We start from the raw sequence: 21,774 nt of genomic DNA on the forward strand, positions 1-21,774 counted from the left end.
TTCTGCAGATGTTAAAGAAAATGAATTTTGATAACAAATGGAATAGTTGGATTTCTTCGTGCTTTGACTCTGCCCAACTATCTGTTCTTCTGAATGGCTGCCCTACAGAATATTTTTTCATGGAAAAAGGAGTCCATCAAGGCGATCCTATTTCTCCTATGCTTTTTGTTTTAGCGGTGGAAAGTTTGCGTGCAATTTTTGATAAATCTTGTAATATGGGGATGTTGTCTGGTATTCGGATTGATGTCCTAGTCGAGGATCTTTCCATTCTTCAATTCGCAGATGACACTCTCTTGTTCCTGCCTTGTGATTTGAGAATGATTGAAATTCTTCTTCGTATCCTGCGTTGCTTTGAATTTATCTCAGGTTTGAAAATTAATTACCAAAAGTCGTCGATTATTGGAATTAATGTTGATGCAGTTACTATCTCTCAAGCTTCAGACATACTTAAGTGCAAAATAGATGAGTTGCCAATCACTTATCTAGGACTTCCGTTGTCGGATAGAGCTGTTGGCTCTAAACTGTGGAATCCGGTTATTTCGAATTTCTCAGTTCAGTTGTCTACTTGGAGAGGTAATTTATTGTCTCCTACAGGGAGATTAACTCTTATTAAGTCAGTCCTGTGTAGTATTTCTGTTTATTTCCTTTGCACTTTTCGCATCCCTCAGTCTGTGGTTGTTTCTTTGGAGCGGATAATAAGTAGATTTTTGTGGACTGGGAATTCTAATAGCAAAGGTTTCAGTAAAGTGGCTTGGCCAGACGTCTGTATTCCTTACTCTTCAGGCGGCCTTAATATCACTCCTTTGCACATTAAGAATCAGTGTCTGTTAATGAAGTGGATTTGGAAATTAATAGCTTCTGACAGGAACTTGATTTGGTTTGCTGTTATTTGTAGTAGCTATTCTTTTATTTCCGGGTTTGATATTGAATCAGTTAATTCAATTCATCTTTCTCATATTTGGAAAGGAATTATTATTTCTTGTGTTAAAAACAGTGATCTTTGGAATTGTTTCAAGGAAGCAGCGGTAATGGTTTTGGGAGATGGAAACAACATTCGTTTTTGGCAGGATAAATGGACGTCGGCTCCACTCAATCTTTCTTTTCCTGACCTGTTTCTTCTCTGTCGTAATAAGGAAGCTACTGTTTCTGCAGTTTATAACTCGGCAACTCTGCAGTTCATAGGTTTCTCCTAGAATCGTCGGCTTCGCCTTGGTGAGCAGCAGCGATTCTCAGATCTGTTGCAGCTGCTACCTCAAGGAGCAGCTCTTTGTTCTTGTTCGGATAAGCCAGCTTGGTGCAATGATTAGCAATACACTTCTACTTCAATGATTCAGCTGCTGAATTTAAAATATTACAGTACATCTACTTCTTAACTGTTGCAGTGCATTTGGAAAGAAAAGGTTCCTCCGCTGATTCAATTTTTTGTTTGGTTGTTAGCTAGAGATCGCATCTCTTCAAAGGATAATTTAGTTAGAAGACGGGTGATTAATTCTGATTTGGTTTTTTGCTCGACTTGCTCAATGGAAGAATCGGGTATTCATATTATTTTTCACTACAAATTTGCTTGGCTATTTTGGTAGACTTTTTTTTATAAGTGCAATGTTAGTTGGGTGGCGCCGGGAACTTTGGACAATTTTTTCATTCAATGGGTTTCCATTCCAAACGGGAGGCATCGCAAGCTTTGGAAGCTTTTTTGGTTCTATGGAGTTTGGCATCTTTGGAAGGCTAGAAACAGACGTTTATTTGATGAGGAAACAGTGGATGCTACGTCTTTGATTTATCTGACAATCTACAAAGCAGTGGAGTTTCATAGGACACAGGATCATGTTTTTTCTTACTCGGGCAATGACGTCTTTAGATGTATTGATTTCTTTTGTAACTTTTATTAGTTTTTTGTCCTGTTTCTGTTTTTTTGCCATCCATCGTTCATGGATGAGCTAATCTACTAATCATTTATCAAAAAAAAAAAGTAGCAGGTACTCCTGAACATACATCTAACCTTAGAGGTTTCTAGCAAATAGCATAAGTCTTGCTGGTCTGGATTGATTGCATGCACAAAACCTAAAACCGGATGTATAAATGTGATTGATTGACTTTATTAATGTGAGTCTTGAAAAACCTATACAATCATTAATACTTTTTCGTATTAGTCATACGATGTCTAAGTGATGGGCTGGACTTGCATTAATGGGCCAATTTTAGGTGATAGTCCTTTAACCGGTTATTATTTGATTTGGATGCCTTTGTAAAGCAGTAAACACTGCTAGCATGCTCAGGGGCAGTTGGATATACATACAAGGTTAGGAATACCTTTAAACCTCATTGACTTTGAGTGCCTGGCACTCGCGCGGGTTTTGACCATCTATCTGGTCAGAATGGGCTCTCAATTAGATCACGAGAGTTGTGCGTCTCGTCGATCCAGTTCTACTGATTTTCTCCGGAGTAAATTCCGAGTTCGGGTTAGCCCGAAATCGACTCTGGAAGTTGCTGGTTTGCTGGGCCTCAGGCTCGTGGGCCCGGTTTATACACTATGTTATATATTGGGCATTTTGAGTCTGTTTTACATATGGTCTGACCCGTTACAATATAGAATATGATTCTATTCTAAATTCGCTAGGTCTGGGATCAAACTGGGCCTGATTTGGAGTCCAGATGGGCTTGGAAACGCGTTTTGAAGTTTGGACCGAAATCTGGAAGATCTGGGAAGCGAATTTGGGATTTGGCGAAGGAAGAGCACGGTACCGGTTCAGAGTGTTGGCGCCGGCAGGATAAGGCAGCGGCGGCGCCGGTTCATTGTGGCAGCGCCGTCGGTTGCAGCGGCCGCGTCGGCAGTTCGTCGACAGCAGTTATGGGATTTTGTTTTGCTCCGTTCTCACTCGTTTTAGCTCCGTTTTTCATGCAAAAGTAGTCAAAACCGCATAAAATCGAACAAGGAATCCGAAAAACACATAATCATAGTGTTTTAAGCTCATCTAGACGAATTTATCTTTCTAGGCAGCAACTCGTTTTTTTTAAGTTTTAAGGTCTAAACTAACTAAGATCTCCTAAAAACATGCATTCTTAGAGCTCTAAATTAACTAGATTTATATATTTGAGCTTAAGCATGATTAATTATAGCAATTTAACATGTCTATCATCGAAGTTTATGGCAGTTATTGAAAGCATCAGATTGATTAATTAAAGCTACTTTAATGAGAAATAAGCAAATAATCTAAACATGCAACCTAAGATAAATTACAGCAATTATGACAATCATATATGCCACGGCAAAATCAAAGGAATTATAATAGAGGGTCCTCAGAAGTACCGTTTTGAGTCCTTGACTAGTTTACTGGCGAAGTGGATGCGGAATCCAGCTTCGAATCTGTGCAGGGGTTGTGTCTTGGAGAATCAAAGCGTATTAGGTGTTTTCAGGACTGGATTTTGTATGTGTGTGATGGCCGAATTTTCTGGTCTATTTTTAGGGTTTGTGTGCCACCCTTAGTCAGGCTATCTTAAAGTTGTATTTATAGTGATTAGGGGTGACCCAGGGTTTCTTAGTATCTTCTAGAACATTCTAGAATATTCTAGGGTGAAAGTGAGTGAAGTGATAAGCTTTTAGGTGTTAAGATTAGCCTTAAACTCTATCTTTTTGATTAAATTCGGATTTAAAAGTGGTTGCTAAGTAAAAGATTGCTAAAAGTCCGTTTTAGTGCCCGAAAGTCTTAAAACAGGTTCATCAGGCCCTATAGGTTTGGTTAAGGTCAATTTCGGTCCGTCAAACTTGCAAATTTGCCCATAAACTTCTATAGAAATTAGTCCAATTTCTAGACTTAGATTACAATCCCTTTGGATTTTTAAGGGCTATTCACGCCTAATTAAATTTTAATCCTCCAAGTTTGTAACTGTGCACATATTACGCCTGCTTAGATTTCAGCAAGCAAATCGAAAGCTCGTCACCCGGACAAATTTCTTTGGAAATCATCATTGGACGCTTCAGTTCCTTATCACCTTTTTACCTGTCCGAAGAATTTGTGTCTACAACGTTACAAAAGAAATCCAAACGTTTCCCCTTTCTAGCGATTTAAGCCAAACGTTTACAAACGTTACAAAACAAATCCAAATGTTTCACCTTTTTAGCAATTTAAACCCAAACGTTTCACCTTTTAAGCGATTTAAGCTAAACGTTTACAAACGTTACGAAACAAATCCAAACGTTTCACCTTTTTAGCGATTTAAGACAAACGTTTCACCTTTTTAGCGATTTAAGCCAAACGTTTCACCTTTTTAGCGATTTAAACCAAACGTTTACAAATGTTACGAAACAAATCCAAACATTTCCCCTTTTTAGTGATTTAATCCGAAATTTTACAAACGTTACGAAACAAATACAAACGTTTCCCCTCTTTAGTGATTAAAGCCAAACGTTTATATTACTAAAAAAATCCAAACGTTACAAAACAAATCCAAATGTTTCACCTTTTTAGCAATTTAAGTCAAACGTTTACAAACGTTACGAAACAAATCCAAACGTTTAACCTTTTTAGAAATTTAAATCCAAACGTTTCACCTTTTTAGCGATTTAAGCCAAACGTTTACAAATGTTACGAAACAAATCCAAACGTTTCACCTTTATAGCAATTTAAGCCAAACGTTTCACCTTTTTAGCGATTTAAGCCAAACGTTAGCAATCATTACGAAACAAATCCAAACGTTTCACCTTTTTAGCAATTTAAGCCAAACATTTACAAACATTACGAAACAAATCCAAACGTTTCACCTTATTAAAAATTTAAGCAAAAAATTTACAAACGTTATGAAACTAATCCAAACGTTTAAAACATTAGGAAACTCTTTTTAGCAATTTAAACCAAACGTTTACAAACGTTACGAAACAAATCCAAACGTTTCCCCTTTTTAGCGATTTAAAACAAACATTTACAACCATTATGAAACAAATCCAAACTTCTCACCTTTTTAGCGATTTAAGCCAAACGTTTACAAACGTTACGAAACAAAACTAAACGTTTCCCCTTTTAAGCAATATAAGCCAAACGTTTACAGAAGTTATGAATCAAATCCAAACTTTCACCTGTTTAGCAATTTAAGCCAAACATTTACAAACGTTACAAAGTAAATCAAAACGTTTCACCTTCTCATTGATTTAAGCCAAACATTTACAAACGTTATGAAATAAATCCAAGCGTTTCTCCTTTTTAGCGATTTAAGCCAAACCTTTACAAATATTACGAAACAAATCCAAATGTTTCACCTTTTTAGCGATTTAAGCCAAACGTTTTCAAACGTTATGAAACAAATCCAAGCGTTTTACCTTTTTAGCAATATATGCCAAACATTTACAAACGTTACGAAACAAATCCAAACGTTTCACCTTTTTAGCGATCTAAGTCAAACGTTTACAAACGTTACGAAAGAAATCCCAATGTTTCTCCATTTTAGAGATTTAAGCCAAACGTTTAAAACGTTACGAAACAAATCCAAACGTTTCATCCTTTTAGCGATTTAAGCCAAATGTTTACAAATGTTACGATACAAATCCAAACATATCACCTTATTAGCGATTGAGGCCAAACGTTTACAAATATTACGAAACAAATCCAAACGTTTCCCCTTTTTAGCAATTTAAGCAAAACGTTTTCAAACGTTACGAAACGAATCTAAACGATTCCCCTTTATAGCGATTTAAGCCAAACGTTACAAACATTACGAAACAATACCAATCGTTTACAAACGTTTCGAAACAAATCCAAACGTTTCACCTTTTTAGCAATTTAAGCCAAACGTTTACAAACGTTACGAAACAAATCCAAACGTTTGCCCTTTTTAGCGATTTAAGCCGAACGTTTACAAATGTTACGAAACAAAACCGAACGTATCACCTTTTTAGCTATTTAAGCCAAACATTAACAATTGTTTCAAAACAAAACCAAGCGTTTCACCTTTTTAGCGATTTAAGCCGAACGTTTAAAAACGTTATGAAACAAATCCAAACTTTTCACCTTTTTAGCGATTCAAGCCAAATGTTTACAAACACTACGAAATAAATCCAAGCGTTTTACCTTTTTAGCAATTTAAACCAAACGTTACGAAACAAAACCAAATGTTTCAACTTTTTAGCGATTTAAGCCAATCGTTTACAAACGTTACAAAAACAAATTCAAATGTTTCACCTTTCTAACGATTTAAGCCAAACGTTTACAAACGTTACCAAACAACTCCAAATGTTTTACCATTTTACCAATTTAAATCCCAACGTTTCACCTTTTTAGCGATTCAAGCCAAACATTTACAAACGTTACGAAACAAATCAAACGTTTCACCTTTTTCGCGATTTAAGCCAAATGTTTACAAACATTACGAAAAAAAACCAAACATTACGAAACAAATCCAAACATTACGAAACAAATCCAAACGTTTCGCATTTTCAGAGATTTAAGCCAAACGTTTACAAACATTACGAAACAATACCAATCGTTTACAAACGTTACGAAATAAATCCAAACGTTTCCCCCTTTTAGCTATTTAAGCCAAACAATAACAATTGTTACAAAACAAAACCAAGTGTTTCACCTTTTTAGCGATTTAGGCCGAACGTTTACAAACGTTACGAAACAAATCCAAACGTTTCACCTTTTTAGCGAGTTAAGCCAAATGTTTACAAACACTACGAAACAAATCCAAGCATTTCACCGTTTTAGTAATTTAAACCAAACGTTACGAAACAAAACCAAACGTTTCATCTTTTTTGCGATTTAAGCCAAACGTTTACAAACGTTACAAAAACAATTCCAAACTTTTCTCCTTTCCAGTGTTTTAAGCCAAACGTTTACAAACGTTACCAAACAAATCCAAATATTTCACATTTTTAGCAATTTAAATCCAAACGTTTCACCTTTTTAGCGATTTAAGCCTAATAGTTACAAACGTTACGAAACAAATCCAAACGTTTTACCTTTTTAGCAATTTAAGCCAAACATATACAAACGTTACAAAACAAATCCAAACGTTTCACCTTTTTAGCGATTTAACCCAAACGTTTACAAACATTACGAAACAATACCAATCATTTACAAACGTTACGAAACAAATCCAAACGTATCCCTTTTTTAGCGATTTAAGCCAAACGTTTACTAACGTTACAAAAACAATTCCAAACGTTTCACCTTTCTAGCGATTTAAGCCAAACGTTTACAAACGTTACCAAACAATCCAAACATTTCACATTTTTAGCAATTTAAATACAAACTTTTCACCTTTTTAGCGATTTAAGCCAAACAGTTACAAACATTACGAAACAAATCCAAACGTTTCACCTTTTTAGCGATTTAAGCCAAACATTTACAAACGTTGCGAAACAAAACCAAACGTTTAAAACGATACAAAACAAATCCAAACGTTTCGCATTTTTAGCGATTTAAGCCAAACGTTTACAAACATTACGAAACAATATCAATCGTTTACAAACGTTACGAAATAAATCGAAACGTTTCACCTTTTTAAAGATTTAAGACAAACTTTTACAAACTTTACGAAAAAAATCCAAACGTTTCACCTTTTTAGCGATTGAAGCCAAACATTTACAAATATTACGAAATAAATCCAAACGTTACAAAACAAATCCAAATGTTTCACCTATTTAGCGATTTGAGCCAAATGTTTACAAACGTTACGAAACAAATCCAAACGTTTCACCTTTTAAGAAATTTTAGCCAAATGTTTACAAACGTTACGAAACTAATCCAAAAGTTTAAAACGTTACGAAACCTTTTTACCAATTTAAGCCAAACATTTAGAAACATTACGAAACAAATCCAAACATTTCACCTTTTTAGCGATTTAAGCCAAACATTTAGAAACGTTACGAATTAAAACCAAACGTTTCACCTTTTTAGCGATTTAAGCCAAACGTTTACAGACGTTACGAAACAAATCCAAAGGTTTCACCTTTTTAATGATTTAAACCAAACGTTTACAAACGTTATGAAAAAATCCAAACGTTTCCCCTTTTTAGTGATTTAAGCCAAACGTTTACAAACGTTACGAAAGAAATCCAAACGTTTCCCCATTTTAGCGATTTGAGCCAAACGTTTACAAACGTTACGAAACAAATCCAAACGTTTCGCCATTTTAACAATTTAAGCCAAACGTTTATAAACGTTTAAAATGTTACAAAACAAATCCAAACGTTTCACATTTTTTGCGATTTAAGCCAAACGATTACAAACCTTACAGAACATATAACCAAATGGTTCACATTTTTAGCGATTTAAGCCAAACTTTTACAAACGTTACGTAGCAAATCTAAGTGTTCCACCTTTTTAGCGATTTAAGCTAAATGTTTACAAAAGTTACGAAATAAATTCAAGCGTTTTCCCTTTTAAGCAATTTAAGCAAAATGTTTACAAACGTTACAAATCAAATCCCACTGTTTCACCTTTTTAGCGATTTTAGCTAAACGTTTATAAACGTTACTAAACAAAACGAAACGTTTAACCTTTTTAGCGATTTAAGCAAAATCTTTAAAACGTTGCGAAATAAATCCAAACGTTTACAAACATTACGGAACAAAAACAAACGTTTCATATTTTTAGCAATTTAAGCAAAACGTTTACGAACATTACGAAACAAATCCAAACGTTTCACGTGTTTAGCGATTGAAGCCAAATGTTTACAAACGTTACGAAACAAATCCAAACGTTTTCCCATTTTTGCGATTTAAGCCAAACGTTTATAAACGTTACAAAACAAAACCAAACGTTTACAAACGTTGCGAAACAAATCCAAATGTTTCCAAACGTTAGGAAACAAATCCAAAAAATTTCCCATTTTAGCGATTTAAGCGAAACGTTTACAAACGTTACTAAAGAAATCCAAACGTTTCCCGGATTTAGCAATTTAAGCTAAACATTTACAAACGTTACGAAACAAATCCAAACGTTTACAAACGTTACTAAAGTAATCCAGACGTTTCACCTTTTTAGTGATTTAAGCCAAACATTTCACCTTTTTAGCGATTTAAGCCAAATGTTTCGGCTTTTTAGCGATTTTAGCCAAACGTTTACAAACGTTAATTTCACTTTTTTAACAATTTAAATCTGAACATTTCACCTTTTTAGCGATTTAAGCAAAACGTTTACAAACGTTACGAAACAAATCCAAACGTTTCACCTGTTCAGCAATTTAAGCCAAACGTTTGCAAACGCTACCAAATAAATTCAAACGTTTCACCTTTTTAGCGATTTCAGCCAAACGTCTACAAACGTTACGAAACAAATCCAAACGTTTCACCTTTTTAGCGGTTTAAGCCAAACGTTTTACAAACGTTACGAAACAAAACTAGATGTTTCACCTTTTTTTCTATTTAAGCCAAACATTTACAAACATTACGAAAAAAAAACCAAACGTTTAAAACGTTACAAAACAAATCCAAGCGTTTTACCTTTTTAGCAATTTAAGCCAAACGTTTATAAACGTTGCGAAACAAATCCAAACGTTTAACCTTTTTAGCGATTTAAGCCAAACGTTTACAAACGTTGCGAAACAATTCCAAATGTTTCACCTTTTTTGCGATTTAAGCCAAACGTTTACAAACGTGACTAAACAAATCCAAACGTTACGAAACAAAATCAAACGATTACAAACGTTATGAAACAAATCCAAGCGTTTCACCTTTTCAGCAATTTAAGCGAAACGTTTACAAACGTTACGAAAAAAAATCCAAGTGTTTCACCTTTTTAGCTATTTAAGCAAAACGTTTACAAACGTTACGAAATAAATCTAAATGTTTCACCTTTTAGCGATTTAATCCGAAAATATACAAACGTTACGAAACAAAACTACATTTTTAGCAATTTGAGCCAAACGTTTACAAACATTACGAAACAAATCCTAACGTTTCCCCATTTTAGCAATTTACCCCAAAAGTTTAAAACATTACGAAACAAATCAAAACATTTCACCTTTTTAGCGATTCATGCCAAACGTTAACAAACGTTACGAAAAAAATTTAAACGTTTCCCCTTTTTAGCGATTTAAGCCAAACGTTTACAAATGTTACGAATAAATCCAAATATTTTCCCATTTTAGCGATTTAAGCCAAATATTTACAAACATTATGAAACAAATCCAAGCGTTTCACATTTTGAGCGATTTAAGTCAAACTTTTACAAACGATACGAAACAAAACCAAACGTTTTAAACATATACGAAACAAATCAAAACGTTACACATTTTTAGCAATTTAAGCCAAACGTTTACAAACATTACGAAACAAAGCCGTTCACAAAACTTATAAAACAAATCCAAGCGTTTCACCGTTTTAGCAATTTAAGCCAAACATTTACAAACGTTACGAAACAAATCCAAATGTTTCCCCATTTTAGCGATTTAAGCCAAACGTTTAAAATTTTAGGAAAAGGATGCAAACGTTTCCCCTTTTTAGCAATTTAAGCCAAACATTTACAAACGTTACGAAACAAATCCAAACGTTTCACCTTTTCAACGATTTAAACCAAACGTTTACAAACGTTACGAAACAAATCCAAGCGTTTCACCTTTTTAGAAAATTAAGCCAAACGTTTACAAACGTTACGAAACAAATCCAAGCGTTTCACCTTTTTAGAAATTTAAGCCAAACGTTTACAAACATTACGAAACAAATCCAAACGTTTTACCTTTTTTGCAATTGAAGCTAAATGTTTACAAACGTTTCGAAACAAAGCCAAAAGTTTACAAACGATACGAAACAAATCCAAGCATTTCACCTTTTTAGCAATTTAAGCCAAACGTTTACAAACGTTATGAAACAAATCCAAACGTTTCTCCTTTTTTAGTAATTTAAGCCAAACGTTTAAAATTTTTTAGTGATTGAAGCCAAACGTTTACAAACTTTAGAAAACAAATTCAAATATTTCACCTTTTTAGCAATTTATGCCAAACGTTTACAAACATTACGAAACAAATCCAAACATTTCACCTTTTTAGCGATTTAAGCCAAACATTTGCAAATGTTACGAAACAAATCCTAGAATTTCACCTTTTTAGAAATTTAAGCCAAACGTTTACAAACGGTATGAAAAACAAAACCAAATGTTTCACCTTTTGAGCGATTTAAGCTGAACGTTTACAAACGTTACGAAACAAATCCAAACGTTTCACCTTTTTAGCGATTTAAGCCAAACGTTTACAAACATTATGAAACAAAACAAAACGTCTAAAATGTTAAGAAAAAAATCCAAACGTTTCACATTTTTAGCGATTTAAGCCAAACGTTTACCAATACTACGAAAAAAAACCAATCGTTTACAAACATTACGAAACAAATACAAACATTTCACCTTTTCAGCAATATAAGCCAAACGTTTACAAACATTACGAAACAAATCCAAATGTTTCACCTTTTTAGCTATTTAAGCCAAACTTTAACAAACATTACAAAACAAAATCAAACGTTTCACCTTTTTAGCGATTTAAGCCAAAATTATACAAACTTTACGAAACAAATCCAAGCGTTTCACCTTTTTAGCAATTTAAGCCAAACGTTTACAAATGGTACAAACAAAACCAAGCGTTTTACCTTTTTAGCAATATAAGCCAAACGTTTACAAAGATTACGAAAAAAATCCAAACGTCTAAAATGTTACGAAACAAATCCAAACGTTTCACATTATTAGCCATTTAAGCCAAACGTTTACCAACATTACGAAACAAAGCCAATCGTTTACAAACGTTAAGAAACAAATTCAAACGTTTCACCTTTTTGGCAATTTAAGCCAAACGTTTACAAACGTTACGAAACAAATCCAAACGTTTCCCCTTTTTAGCAATATAAGCCAAACTTTTACAAACGTTACGAAAGAAATCCAAACGTTTTACCTTTTTAAATATTTAAGCCAACCGTTAACAAACGTTACAAAACAAAACCAAACGTTTCACCTTTTTTTAGCAATTTAAGCCGAATGATTACGAACGTTACGTAACAAATCCAACCTTTTCACCTTTTTAGCTATTTAAGCCAAATGTTTACAAACGCTACGAAACAAATCCAAGGGTTTCACCGTTTTAGAAATTTAAACCAAACGTTTACAAATGTTAGGAAAAAAAAACCATATGTTTCACCTTTTTAGCGATTTAAGCCAACCGTTTACAAATGTTACAAAAAAAATCCAAACGTTTCACCTTTTTAGCGATTTAAGAAAAACTAATCCTAAAGTTTCACCTTTTTAGCAATTTAAATCCAAACGTTTCACCATTTTAGCGATTTAAGCCAAACGTTTACAAACGTTACGAAACAAATCCAAACGTTTCACCTTTTTAGCGATTTGAGCCAAACGTTTCACCCTTTTAGCGAATTAAGCCAAACGTTTACAAACGTTACGAAACAAATCGAAATGTTTCACCTTTTTAGCGATTTAAGCCAAACGTTTACAAGCGTTACGAAACAAAACCAAATGTTTCACCTTTTTAGCGATTTAAGCCAAACGTTACGTAACAAATCCAAACGTTTCCCCATTTTAGCGATTTAAGCCAAACATTTAAAACGTTACAAAACACATCCAAACGTTCCACATTTTTAGCGATTAAAGCCAAACGTTTACAAACGTTACGAAACAAATCCAAATGTTTCACATATTTAGCAATTTAAGCCAAACGTTACGAAACAAAACCAAGCATTTCACCTTTTTAGCAATTTAAACAAAATGTTTACAAACGTAACGAAACAAATCCAAGCGTTTCACCTTTTTAGCAATTTAAGCCAAACGTTTACAAACGTTAGGAAACAAATTCAAGCGTTTCACCTTTTTAGCAATTTAAGCCAAACGTTTACAAACGTTGCGAAACAAATCCAAATGTTTCACCTTTTTAGCAATTTAAGCAAAACGTTTACAAACGTTACGAAACAAATCAAAACGTTTCACCATTTTAGCGATTTAAGTCCAATGTTTACAAACTTTACGAAACAATCCAAAGGTTACGGAAAAAAACTAAACGTTTACAAATGTTACGAAACAAATCCAAGCGTATCACCTTTTTAGCAATTTAAGCAAAATGTTTACAAACGTTACGAAACAAATCCAAACGTTTCAACTTTTTAGCGATTTAAGTCGAACGTTGATGGTTCCGGGTTCTAGACGGTTCAAAAAAAATTGAAAGTAAAATTGAAATTTAGTTTTTAAAAAGTATAATTTAAAAATAAAATAACACGTGAAGAATAATTGTTGCAAGAAAATAATAAAATAAAAAAATTATAAATATTATGTTGATTAAAATAATTGACTAAAACAAATATAGTATATATCTTATATAATGTATATATATAATATTACAATTAATTAACCTTTTATCGACGGGTTTGACCCTTAAATCGCCGGTTTAGACCCGGAACAGCCAGTTCACGGTTCAAAAAATTTAGAACCGGCTCGGAACCGATTTTTCACTGTTCCGAGCCGGTTTTGATCCGGTTCCGGGCCGGTTCATGGGCTTACCTGGCCCATGGCCAACTTTAGTTTGATTTGATATTTAATTTCAAAAGTTTATATCTATGTAATACAAAGAATGCCTATATTTTTTAAAGAGAAAAAATATTTAATTATTTTTGAAAAAAAAACTAAAATACATTATTTATTATAATTAGATATATATTTGATTTGAAACTTAAGATTTCTTTGTATTTTTTAAAAGAATAAAGAATATAAAATGTAAAATAATTTGTATATTTTTAAACACTGAGAGTAGAATAGAAGAAATCTAAAAAGAGAAACTTTATGCTGAACCTGGAATTTTATGACTGTTGCCAAATAAAAACAAAAGTCCTCTCACCTGAGTTTGATAACTCTCATCCCAAATACAATACTAAACATTTTTCATCAAGGTTTGCTTTTTCTTTTTTACTTAACTTGTACAGTTTTTTTTCCTTATCCGATCATGAGTTTAATTTAACTTGTGGGTTTTCATGAACAGATTGTTTATGCACCTGGTAAAACTTGAAGTTTTCTTACAGTGCTCTAAAACAAAAATAACAATTTGGGTGTGGTCTCTCTTGTTTCTCTCATAAGTCATAAGCATTCATTATCATCAAGGTTTGCTTTTTTTTTGTCTTTCGTCTGTCATTTTTTATTTATCATTTTGTAATAAAAAAGTTTAAAATGAGTTTAATATTATAGTTTAATATGCTTTTAACTTGAGTTTATGCCGGTAATGTATCACTTTGCTCGTAATGTAACCCTAATTTAAGTTAGACTGCTATAAATTCTTAATTCTCAGCAAAGTAAGCTAAATAAGTTTTTCAGCCTAACTTTCTTTTCTTACTTATATAAAACCTAGGGTTTTATATTAGCTTATAATCCTTTATGTTCCTCTTTTTTACTCAAATTTTTTTGTTTTGCTTTGCTTTTTCAAGTCAAAGGTAAAAAGTGAAATAATGTCTTCTTAAATACACATTTAAATATAAAATAAAATAGTGTTTTTAAAAAATAATGTTTTCTTAATTGATGACTGATAACGAGGCTAGAAATTGCACTTTCAAAATTAAACTAACTGAATAGTTTAACTTTAAACACATTGCGGCCATTTTTGGCCTTGAAATTAATTAAGAGCATTTTTGTACCCTTAGTCCAATAGCTAAAGGACCTGCATGTCGGCTGCCTGACATATACGTGGCAGGGTACGTACAGCAAAATGAAAATAAACACTTTTCGTATTACTTTTCTGTTCTGTATCTCCCTCAAATCAATTTGCAGCTCGAGCCATTTTTTCTCTTTGCTTTGTATGCTTCAGTTTTTATTTTTTGTTTTTGTCACTGATTCTTGATTTAGTAGTACAACTAGGTATAGGGACACGAAATACGGACACATATGAGAAATTGATTCTTAAAATACCGTAGTTTTGAGAGAAAACACCCCTATGAGAAATTAATTCTTACCAATACAATCACTTTTTAAATTGTAATCACTCAAAAATACCCTTTTTTTTCTTTTCATTTATAGTCTAAACTTTAGGTGTTTTGGGATAATTAACAATACAAATGTCACTTTTTGAGCTTCAAACAAAAATAATAAGCTAATTTTAAAATTTCATTCTATGAAGCACCGATACGGGTACGAGTATTGGTACGGGGAACAACATTTAAAAAAAATAGGACATCGGCATGGCGGGGACACGGCAATTTTTTACCAAACGTTTACAGACGGTACGAAACAAAACCAAGCGTTTCACCTTTTTAGCAATTTAAGCCAAACGCTTACAAACGTTATGAAACAAATCCAAACGTTTCGCCTTTTTAGCGATTTAAGCCTAACGTTTACAAACGTTACGAAAAAAAGCCAAACGTCTAAAACGTTACAAAACAAATCAAAACGTTACACATTTTAGCGATTTAAGCCAAACGTTTACCAACATAACGAAACAAAACCAATCGTTTACAAATGTTACGAAACAAATCCAAACGTTTCACCTTTTTAGCAATTTAAGCCAAACGTTTACAAACATTACGAAACAAATCCAAACGTTTTCCCTTTTTAGCGATTTAAGCCGAACGTTTACAAACGTTACAAAATAAAACCAAACGTTTCACCTTTTTAGCTATTTAAGCCAAACGTTAGCTAATGTTACAAAACAAAACCAAACGTTTCCCCTTTTTAGCAAATTAAACCAAACATTTACGAACGTTACGAAAAAAATCCAAGCGTTCAACTTTTTTAATAATTTAAGGCAAACGTTTAAAAACGTTACTAAAGAAAACCAAGCGTTTCACCTTTTTAGCAATTTAAGCCATACGTTTACAAACGTTACGAAACAAATTCAAACGTTTTACCCTTTTAGCAATTTAAACCAAACGCTTACAAACGTTACGAAACAAAACCAAACGTCTAAAACATTACGAAACAAATTCAAACGTTTCATATTTTTAGCGATTTAAGCGAAACGTTTACCTACATTACGAAAATAAACCAATCGTTTACAAACGTTACGAAACAAATCCAAATGTTTCAGTTTGTTAGCAATTTAAGCCAAACGTTTACAAACGTTAAGAAACAAATCCAAACGTTTTCCTTTTTTGGCGATTTAAGCTAAACGTTGACAAACGTTAAAAAACAAAACCAAACGTTTCACCTTTTTAGCAATTTAGGCCAAATGTTTACAAACTCTACAAAACAAATCCAAGCGTTTCACCTTTTTGGAAATTTACACCAAACGTTTACAAACGTTACGAAACAAAACCAAATGTTTCACCTTTTTAGTGATTTAAGCCAAACGTTTACAAACGTTACAAAACAAATCCAAACGTTTTCACCTTATTAGCGATTTAAGCCAAACGTTTACAAACGTTACGAAACAAATCCTAACATTTCACCTTATTAGCAATTTAAATTCAAAAGTTTCACCATTTTAGCAATTTAAGCCAAACGTTTACAAATGTTACGAAACAAATCCAAACGTTTCACCTTTTTAGCGATTTAAGCTAAATGTTTGGTCTTTTTAGCGATTTAAGCCAAACGTCTACAAATGTTACGAAACATGTCCAAACGTTTCCCCTTTTTAGCAATTTAATCCAAACGTTAATAAACGTACGAAACAAATCCAAATATTTCATCTTTTTAGCGATTGAAGCCAAGCGTTTACAAATATTACGAAACAATTCCAAACATTACAAAAAAAATCCAAATGTTTCCCCTTTTTAGCGATTTTAGCCAAACATTTACAAATGTTACGAAACAAATCCAAATGTTTCACCTTTTTTTCAATTTAATTCCAAACGTTTCGCATATTTAGCAATATAAGCCAAATGTTTACAAACGCTACGAAACAAATCCAAACGTTTCTCCTTTTTAGCGATTTAAGCCAAACGTTTCCAAACGTTACGAAGTAAATCCAAACGTTTCACCTTTTTAGCGATTTAAGCCAAAAGTTTACAAACGTTACGAAACCATTCCAAACGTTTTCACCTTTTTAGTGATTTAAGCCAAATTTTTACAAGCGGTACTAAACTAATTCAAATGTTTAAAACGTTATGAAACCTGTTTTAGCAATTTAAGCCAAACGTATACAAACGTTACGAAACAAATCTAAATGTTCCAAACATTTCATCTTTTTAGCGATTTAAGCCAAATGTTTACAAACGCTACGAAACAAATCTAAGCGTTTCACCTTTTTATAAATTTAAACCAAATTTACAAACGTTACGAAACAAAACAAAAGGTTTCATCTTTTTAGCGATTTAAGCCAAACGTTTACAAACGTTACAAAACAAATCGAAACGGTTCACCTTTTTAGCGATTTAAGCCAAACGTTTAAAAACGTTTCGAAACAAATCCTGACATTTCATCTTTTTAGCAATTTAAATTCAAACATTTGACCATTTAATTGATTTAAGCCAAACGTTTCGCCTTTTTAGAAATTTAAGCCAAACGTTTACAAATGTTTCGAAACAAATCCAAAAGTTTCACCTTTTTAGCGATTTAAGCAAAATGTTTCACCTATTTAGCGATTTAAGCCAAACGTTTACAAACGTAACGAAACAAATCCAAATGTTTCACCTTTTTAGGGATTTAAGCCAAACGTTTCCAAACGTTACGAAACAAATCCAAACGTTTCACCTTTTTAGCGATTTAAGCCAAACGTTTACAAACGGCACGAAAAATTCCAAACGTTTCACCTTTTTAACGATTTCAGCGAAATGTTTATAAGCGTTACGAAACTAATTCAAACTTTTTAAAACGTTATGAAACCCATTCTAGCAATTTAAGCTGAACGTATACAAAAGTTACGAAATAAATCCAAACATTTCACCTTTTTAGAGATTTAAAACAAACGTTTACAAACGTTACGAAACAAATCTAAACATTTCACCTTTTTAGAGATTTAAAACAAACGTTTACAAACATTACGAAACAAATTCAAACGTTTCGCCTTTTTACCGATTTAAGCCAAATGTTTACAAACGTTACGAAACAAAACCAAACGTTTCACCTTTTTAGCAATTTAAGCCCAACTTTTACAGACGTTACGAAACAAATCCAAATGTTTCACCTTTTTAGCGATTTAAGCCAACATTTACAAACGTTACGAAACAAATCCAAACGTTTCCCCTTTTTAGCAATTTAAGCCAAACGTTTACAAACGTTACGAAACTGTAATACCCCAAAATATTTAAGTATTTAATTGGACCATGTGTCCAGTTCTTATTCGCCGGGGTGACGATATCGGAAATAATTTCCAAGAAATTAAAGTAAATAAGCCTTTAGTAGGTCGGTCTTGGGAAAGTAATTATGCGGAATTTAATATTATATTCCAATTCTAAAGTTTGAATTTTAATTAAAAGGAAAAATGTCAAGAAAAGCCCCAAACTAGAGTTCAGGGACTAAAGTGGTACTTTAACCAGTTAAGTCCTGAAAAGGGAAATTATTTCGCCAAGGTCCACAAAATGTTTTATAGTATATGTGATAAAAGTTTCGGGTCAATCGGAGACTTTTTAAAATTTGGACGCGGATGGGTTTTGACCTAAATTGTAATTTTTGAAAAGTTCAAGGACCAATTGTAAATAAGCCAATTAAGCCTCCAGAATAGCAATTGAAAGATTATTGACGGAAAGTAATAATCTTGTGTTAGTATTATTTATTGGAATATAAATAATACGTAAGTAATTGAGTTATAGTGACTATTAACCATTTGGTTAAATAGAAAGTATAAAAGAGAAATGATTTGAGTTAAAGAAATGAAGGATGAAAGTGGATAATTAACCAAATATACATATATATGTTGATCATTCAAAGAATGATCCAGAAGAATGAAAGGAGCAACAATGAAGGAGAGATATCGACGATCAACTTCGATCCATCGCCATTTCTCGTCCAAATCGCGTGTTCTTTATATCGATTTGTTCAGAATTCGATTCTCTATCTACAACGGGCATCAAATCAAGGTAAGCTTGACGTTTTGGTTTAAGGTTTCGAGCGGTTTTATCGTTTTAACGATTTTGGATTTGAATTCGATGTATTAAGCTTGAATCCTATATCTTTGATGTTGTTAAGCAATGGGGGATTGATTTGGAATGTTGTAGCACGTCGGAAAGCCCAGAAAACTGGATTTCCAAGGTTGTGCACGTGGTGCACGAACGTGCACCAGCAAAAATGCACGAACGTGCACCAGCATAGTGCACGAACGTGCATATGAATAGTGATGCACGAACGTGCACAAAAGTGCGAGAACGTGCATATGAACAGTGTTTCATACCCTTTCACGTATTATTATTATCGTTATAAAAGTTATTTTCATACCCTATTAGTATTATTATCAATACATCGCATGTATACGATTTGCTTGCATGAGATGTTATGTTTGATGAATTGAATTATATGAATGCCATTATATTCATTGTTTTGAATATGAGTAGCTAGTATGAGATCTATAGAAATCAATTACCTATTGAGTGTCAATGGGCTATGAGATTACCAGTGAGTCAATCTAGTATAATTAGAGTGTTGTGATGATATAAGAATACGCTTGATCACGAGAATTTGAATAAGAGTGCGATATGAGAGTGAACTCGGTTAAAATAACCTGAGCCCCACGTGAGTGGACTCGGTTAAAGTAACCTGATCCCCGTATCCAGTGGGTTGGACCCACCAGTGGGTTGGACCCACCAGTGAGTTGGACTCACACTTTGGAATTAAGAGATTGGTCGCGACTGACGTGGTTGAGTGTAAACACTCCCGGGTCGGACAATTTGGATCAAGTTGATTCGATTATATACGTTAAGCAAATCAAGGATTAGAGTTTCGATAGAGTTTGTTATTTAGGAATGTTTGCTCTGTGCTTATATCATGTATGGAATTTACATACGTATTAAGCATGTGATGCTATATTTTGATAATACCATTAGTAACTTGCAAACTCACTCAGTATTTTCCCAAATACCGACCCCTCACTCTAATGTTTGCAGGTAGTCGGAGTCGGATCAGACAAACCATCTCCATTGTGCCAGAAGTCATTGGACTTGCATAAGTATGAAATCCTAGAGCTGCAGTAGTCAGTAGGCGTAAATAGAAGATTTTTAGGAATTGGTTTCAAATAACTGATTTTCATTGTAAACTCTAATATAATATTTTAATAACTATAAATGCATTATCTAAAAGAGTTTTCCTGAAAATGTTTTATATATAATATTATACATTTAAATGAGAAAAATTATTAGTGGTTTTAGGCTTGCTAAGGGTTTCGGAGCTACCACTCGAATTCCCTAGCGCCGGTCTCGGCTCAATAATTTGGGTTGTGACAGAAACAAATCCAAGTGTTTCACCTTTTCAGCAATTTAAACCAAACGTTTAAAAACGTTACGAAAGAAATCCAAACGTCTCACTTTTATAACAATTTAAGCCAAATATTTACAAACGTTACGAAACAAATCCAAATATTTCACCTTTTTAGCCATTTAAGCCAAACGTTTACAAACGTTACAAAACAAAGAAGACGTTTCACCTTTTTTGCGATTTAAGTCAAACGTTTACAAACATTATGAAACAAAACCAAACGTTTAAAACGTTACGAAACAAATCCAAGCGTTTCACCTTTTTAGAAATTTAAGCCAAACGTTTATAAACGTTGAAAAACAAATCCAAACGTTTCACCTTTATAGCTATTTAAGTCAAACGTTTAGAAACGTTACGAAACAAAAATGTTTCACCTTTTTTGCGATGTAGGCCAAACGTTTACAAATGCGACAAAACAAATCCAAACGTTACGAAACAAAACCAAACGTTATGAAACAAATCCAATCGTTTCACCTTTTTAGCAATTTAAGCGAAACGTTTACAAACGTTAAGAAACAAATCAAAGCATTTCACCTTTTTAGAAATTTAAGCAAAACGTTTACAAACGTTACCAAACTAATCTAAATGTGTCACCTTTTTAGCGATTTAATCCGAATTTATAAATGATACGAAACAAAACCAAACATTTCACCTTTTTAGCAATTTGAGCCAAACGTTTACAAACATTACAAAACAAATCCAAACGTTTCCCCATTTTAGGGATTTAAGCCAAAAGTTTAAAACATTACGAAACAAATCCAAACATTTCACCTTTTAAGCGAGTTATTCCAAACGTTATACAAACGTTACGAAACAAATCCAAACGTTTTACCTTTTTAGCGATTGAAGCCAAATGTTTACAAATGTTATGAAACAAATTTAAACGTTTCCCCTTTTTAGCGATTTAAGCCAAACGTTTACAAATGTTACGAAAAAAATCCAAACGTTTTCCCATTTTAGCGATTTAAGCCAAACGTTTACAAACGTCTCGAAACAAATCCAAACGTCTCTGGTTTTTTGAGTCAGATGCCAGAGAGATTTGCACGTTACGGTGGCGTGCGTGGGCATGTCCAGGACTCTATTCCTCTGTTCTATATGACGCATTTTTTTGCGCCTGCTGACTGTACCCATGTGAGTATTTCCCTTTTCTGTTCTTTTGTTCTGAGGGCCCGTTTTCCCTGTTTAGACTGAGCGTCTTCTACTGGTTTTCAGGTGCCGGTGTCTTACGTGGCTCAGTTGGCCGATGCTGCTTACTACTGGCATGATCGCTTGTGCATGTTTCTACATAAATGAGGGTAAAAATAAATATGCAATATTTATATCCTATATGTATGCATGTATGCAATCCTATAGCTCTGACTGCTCTCTGGTTTCTTCTGTAGTTGTGCATTGACGATCTGAAGGAGCAGGTGCGTCTGACATGGCTGGGTCCGGCTGACAGTGACATCCCTCCTGGGTTCTCAGGCGG

At 33.4% G+C, this 21,774-nt stretch overlaps 1 protein-coding gene across 1 annotated transcript; it reads left to right on the top strand.

Annotated features, from left to right (window-relative positions):
- The first annotated feature begins 20 nt into the window (after window positions 1-20).
- On the top strand, window positions 21-21,599 carry LOC126677173 (uncharacterized). The gene is made up of 5 exons (XM_050371661.1): window positions 21-1,163; window positions 1,383-1,481; window positions 1,596-1,826; window positions 2,618-2,878; window positions 21,519-21,599. Exons 1-5 carry the CDS (start codon window positions 21-23, stop codon window positions 21,597-21,599), a joined length of 1,815 nt encoding a protein of 604 aa, XP_050227618.1.
- The last annotated feature ends 175 nt before the right edge of the window (window positions 21,600-21,774 follow it).

This window comes from Mercurialis annua, linkage group LG4 (genome assembly GCF_937616625.2).
Source record: "Mercurialis annua linkage group LG4, ddMerAnnu1.2, whole genome shotgun sequence".
Classification (NCBI taxonomy): Eukaryota; Viridiplantae; Streptophyta; class Magnoliopsida; order Malpighiales; family Euphorbiaceae; genus Mercurialis; species Mercurialis annua.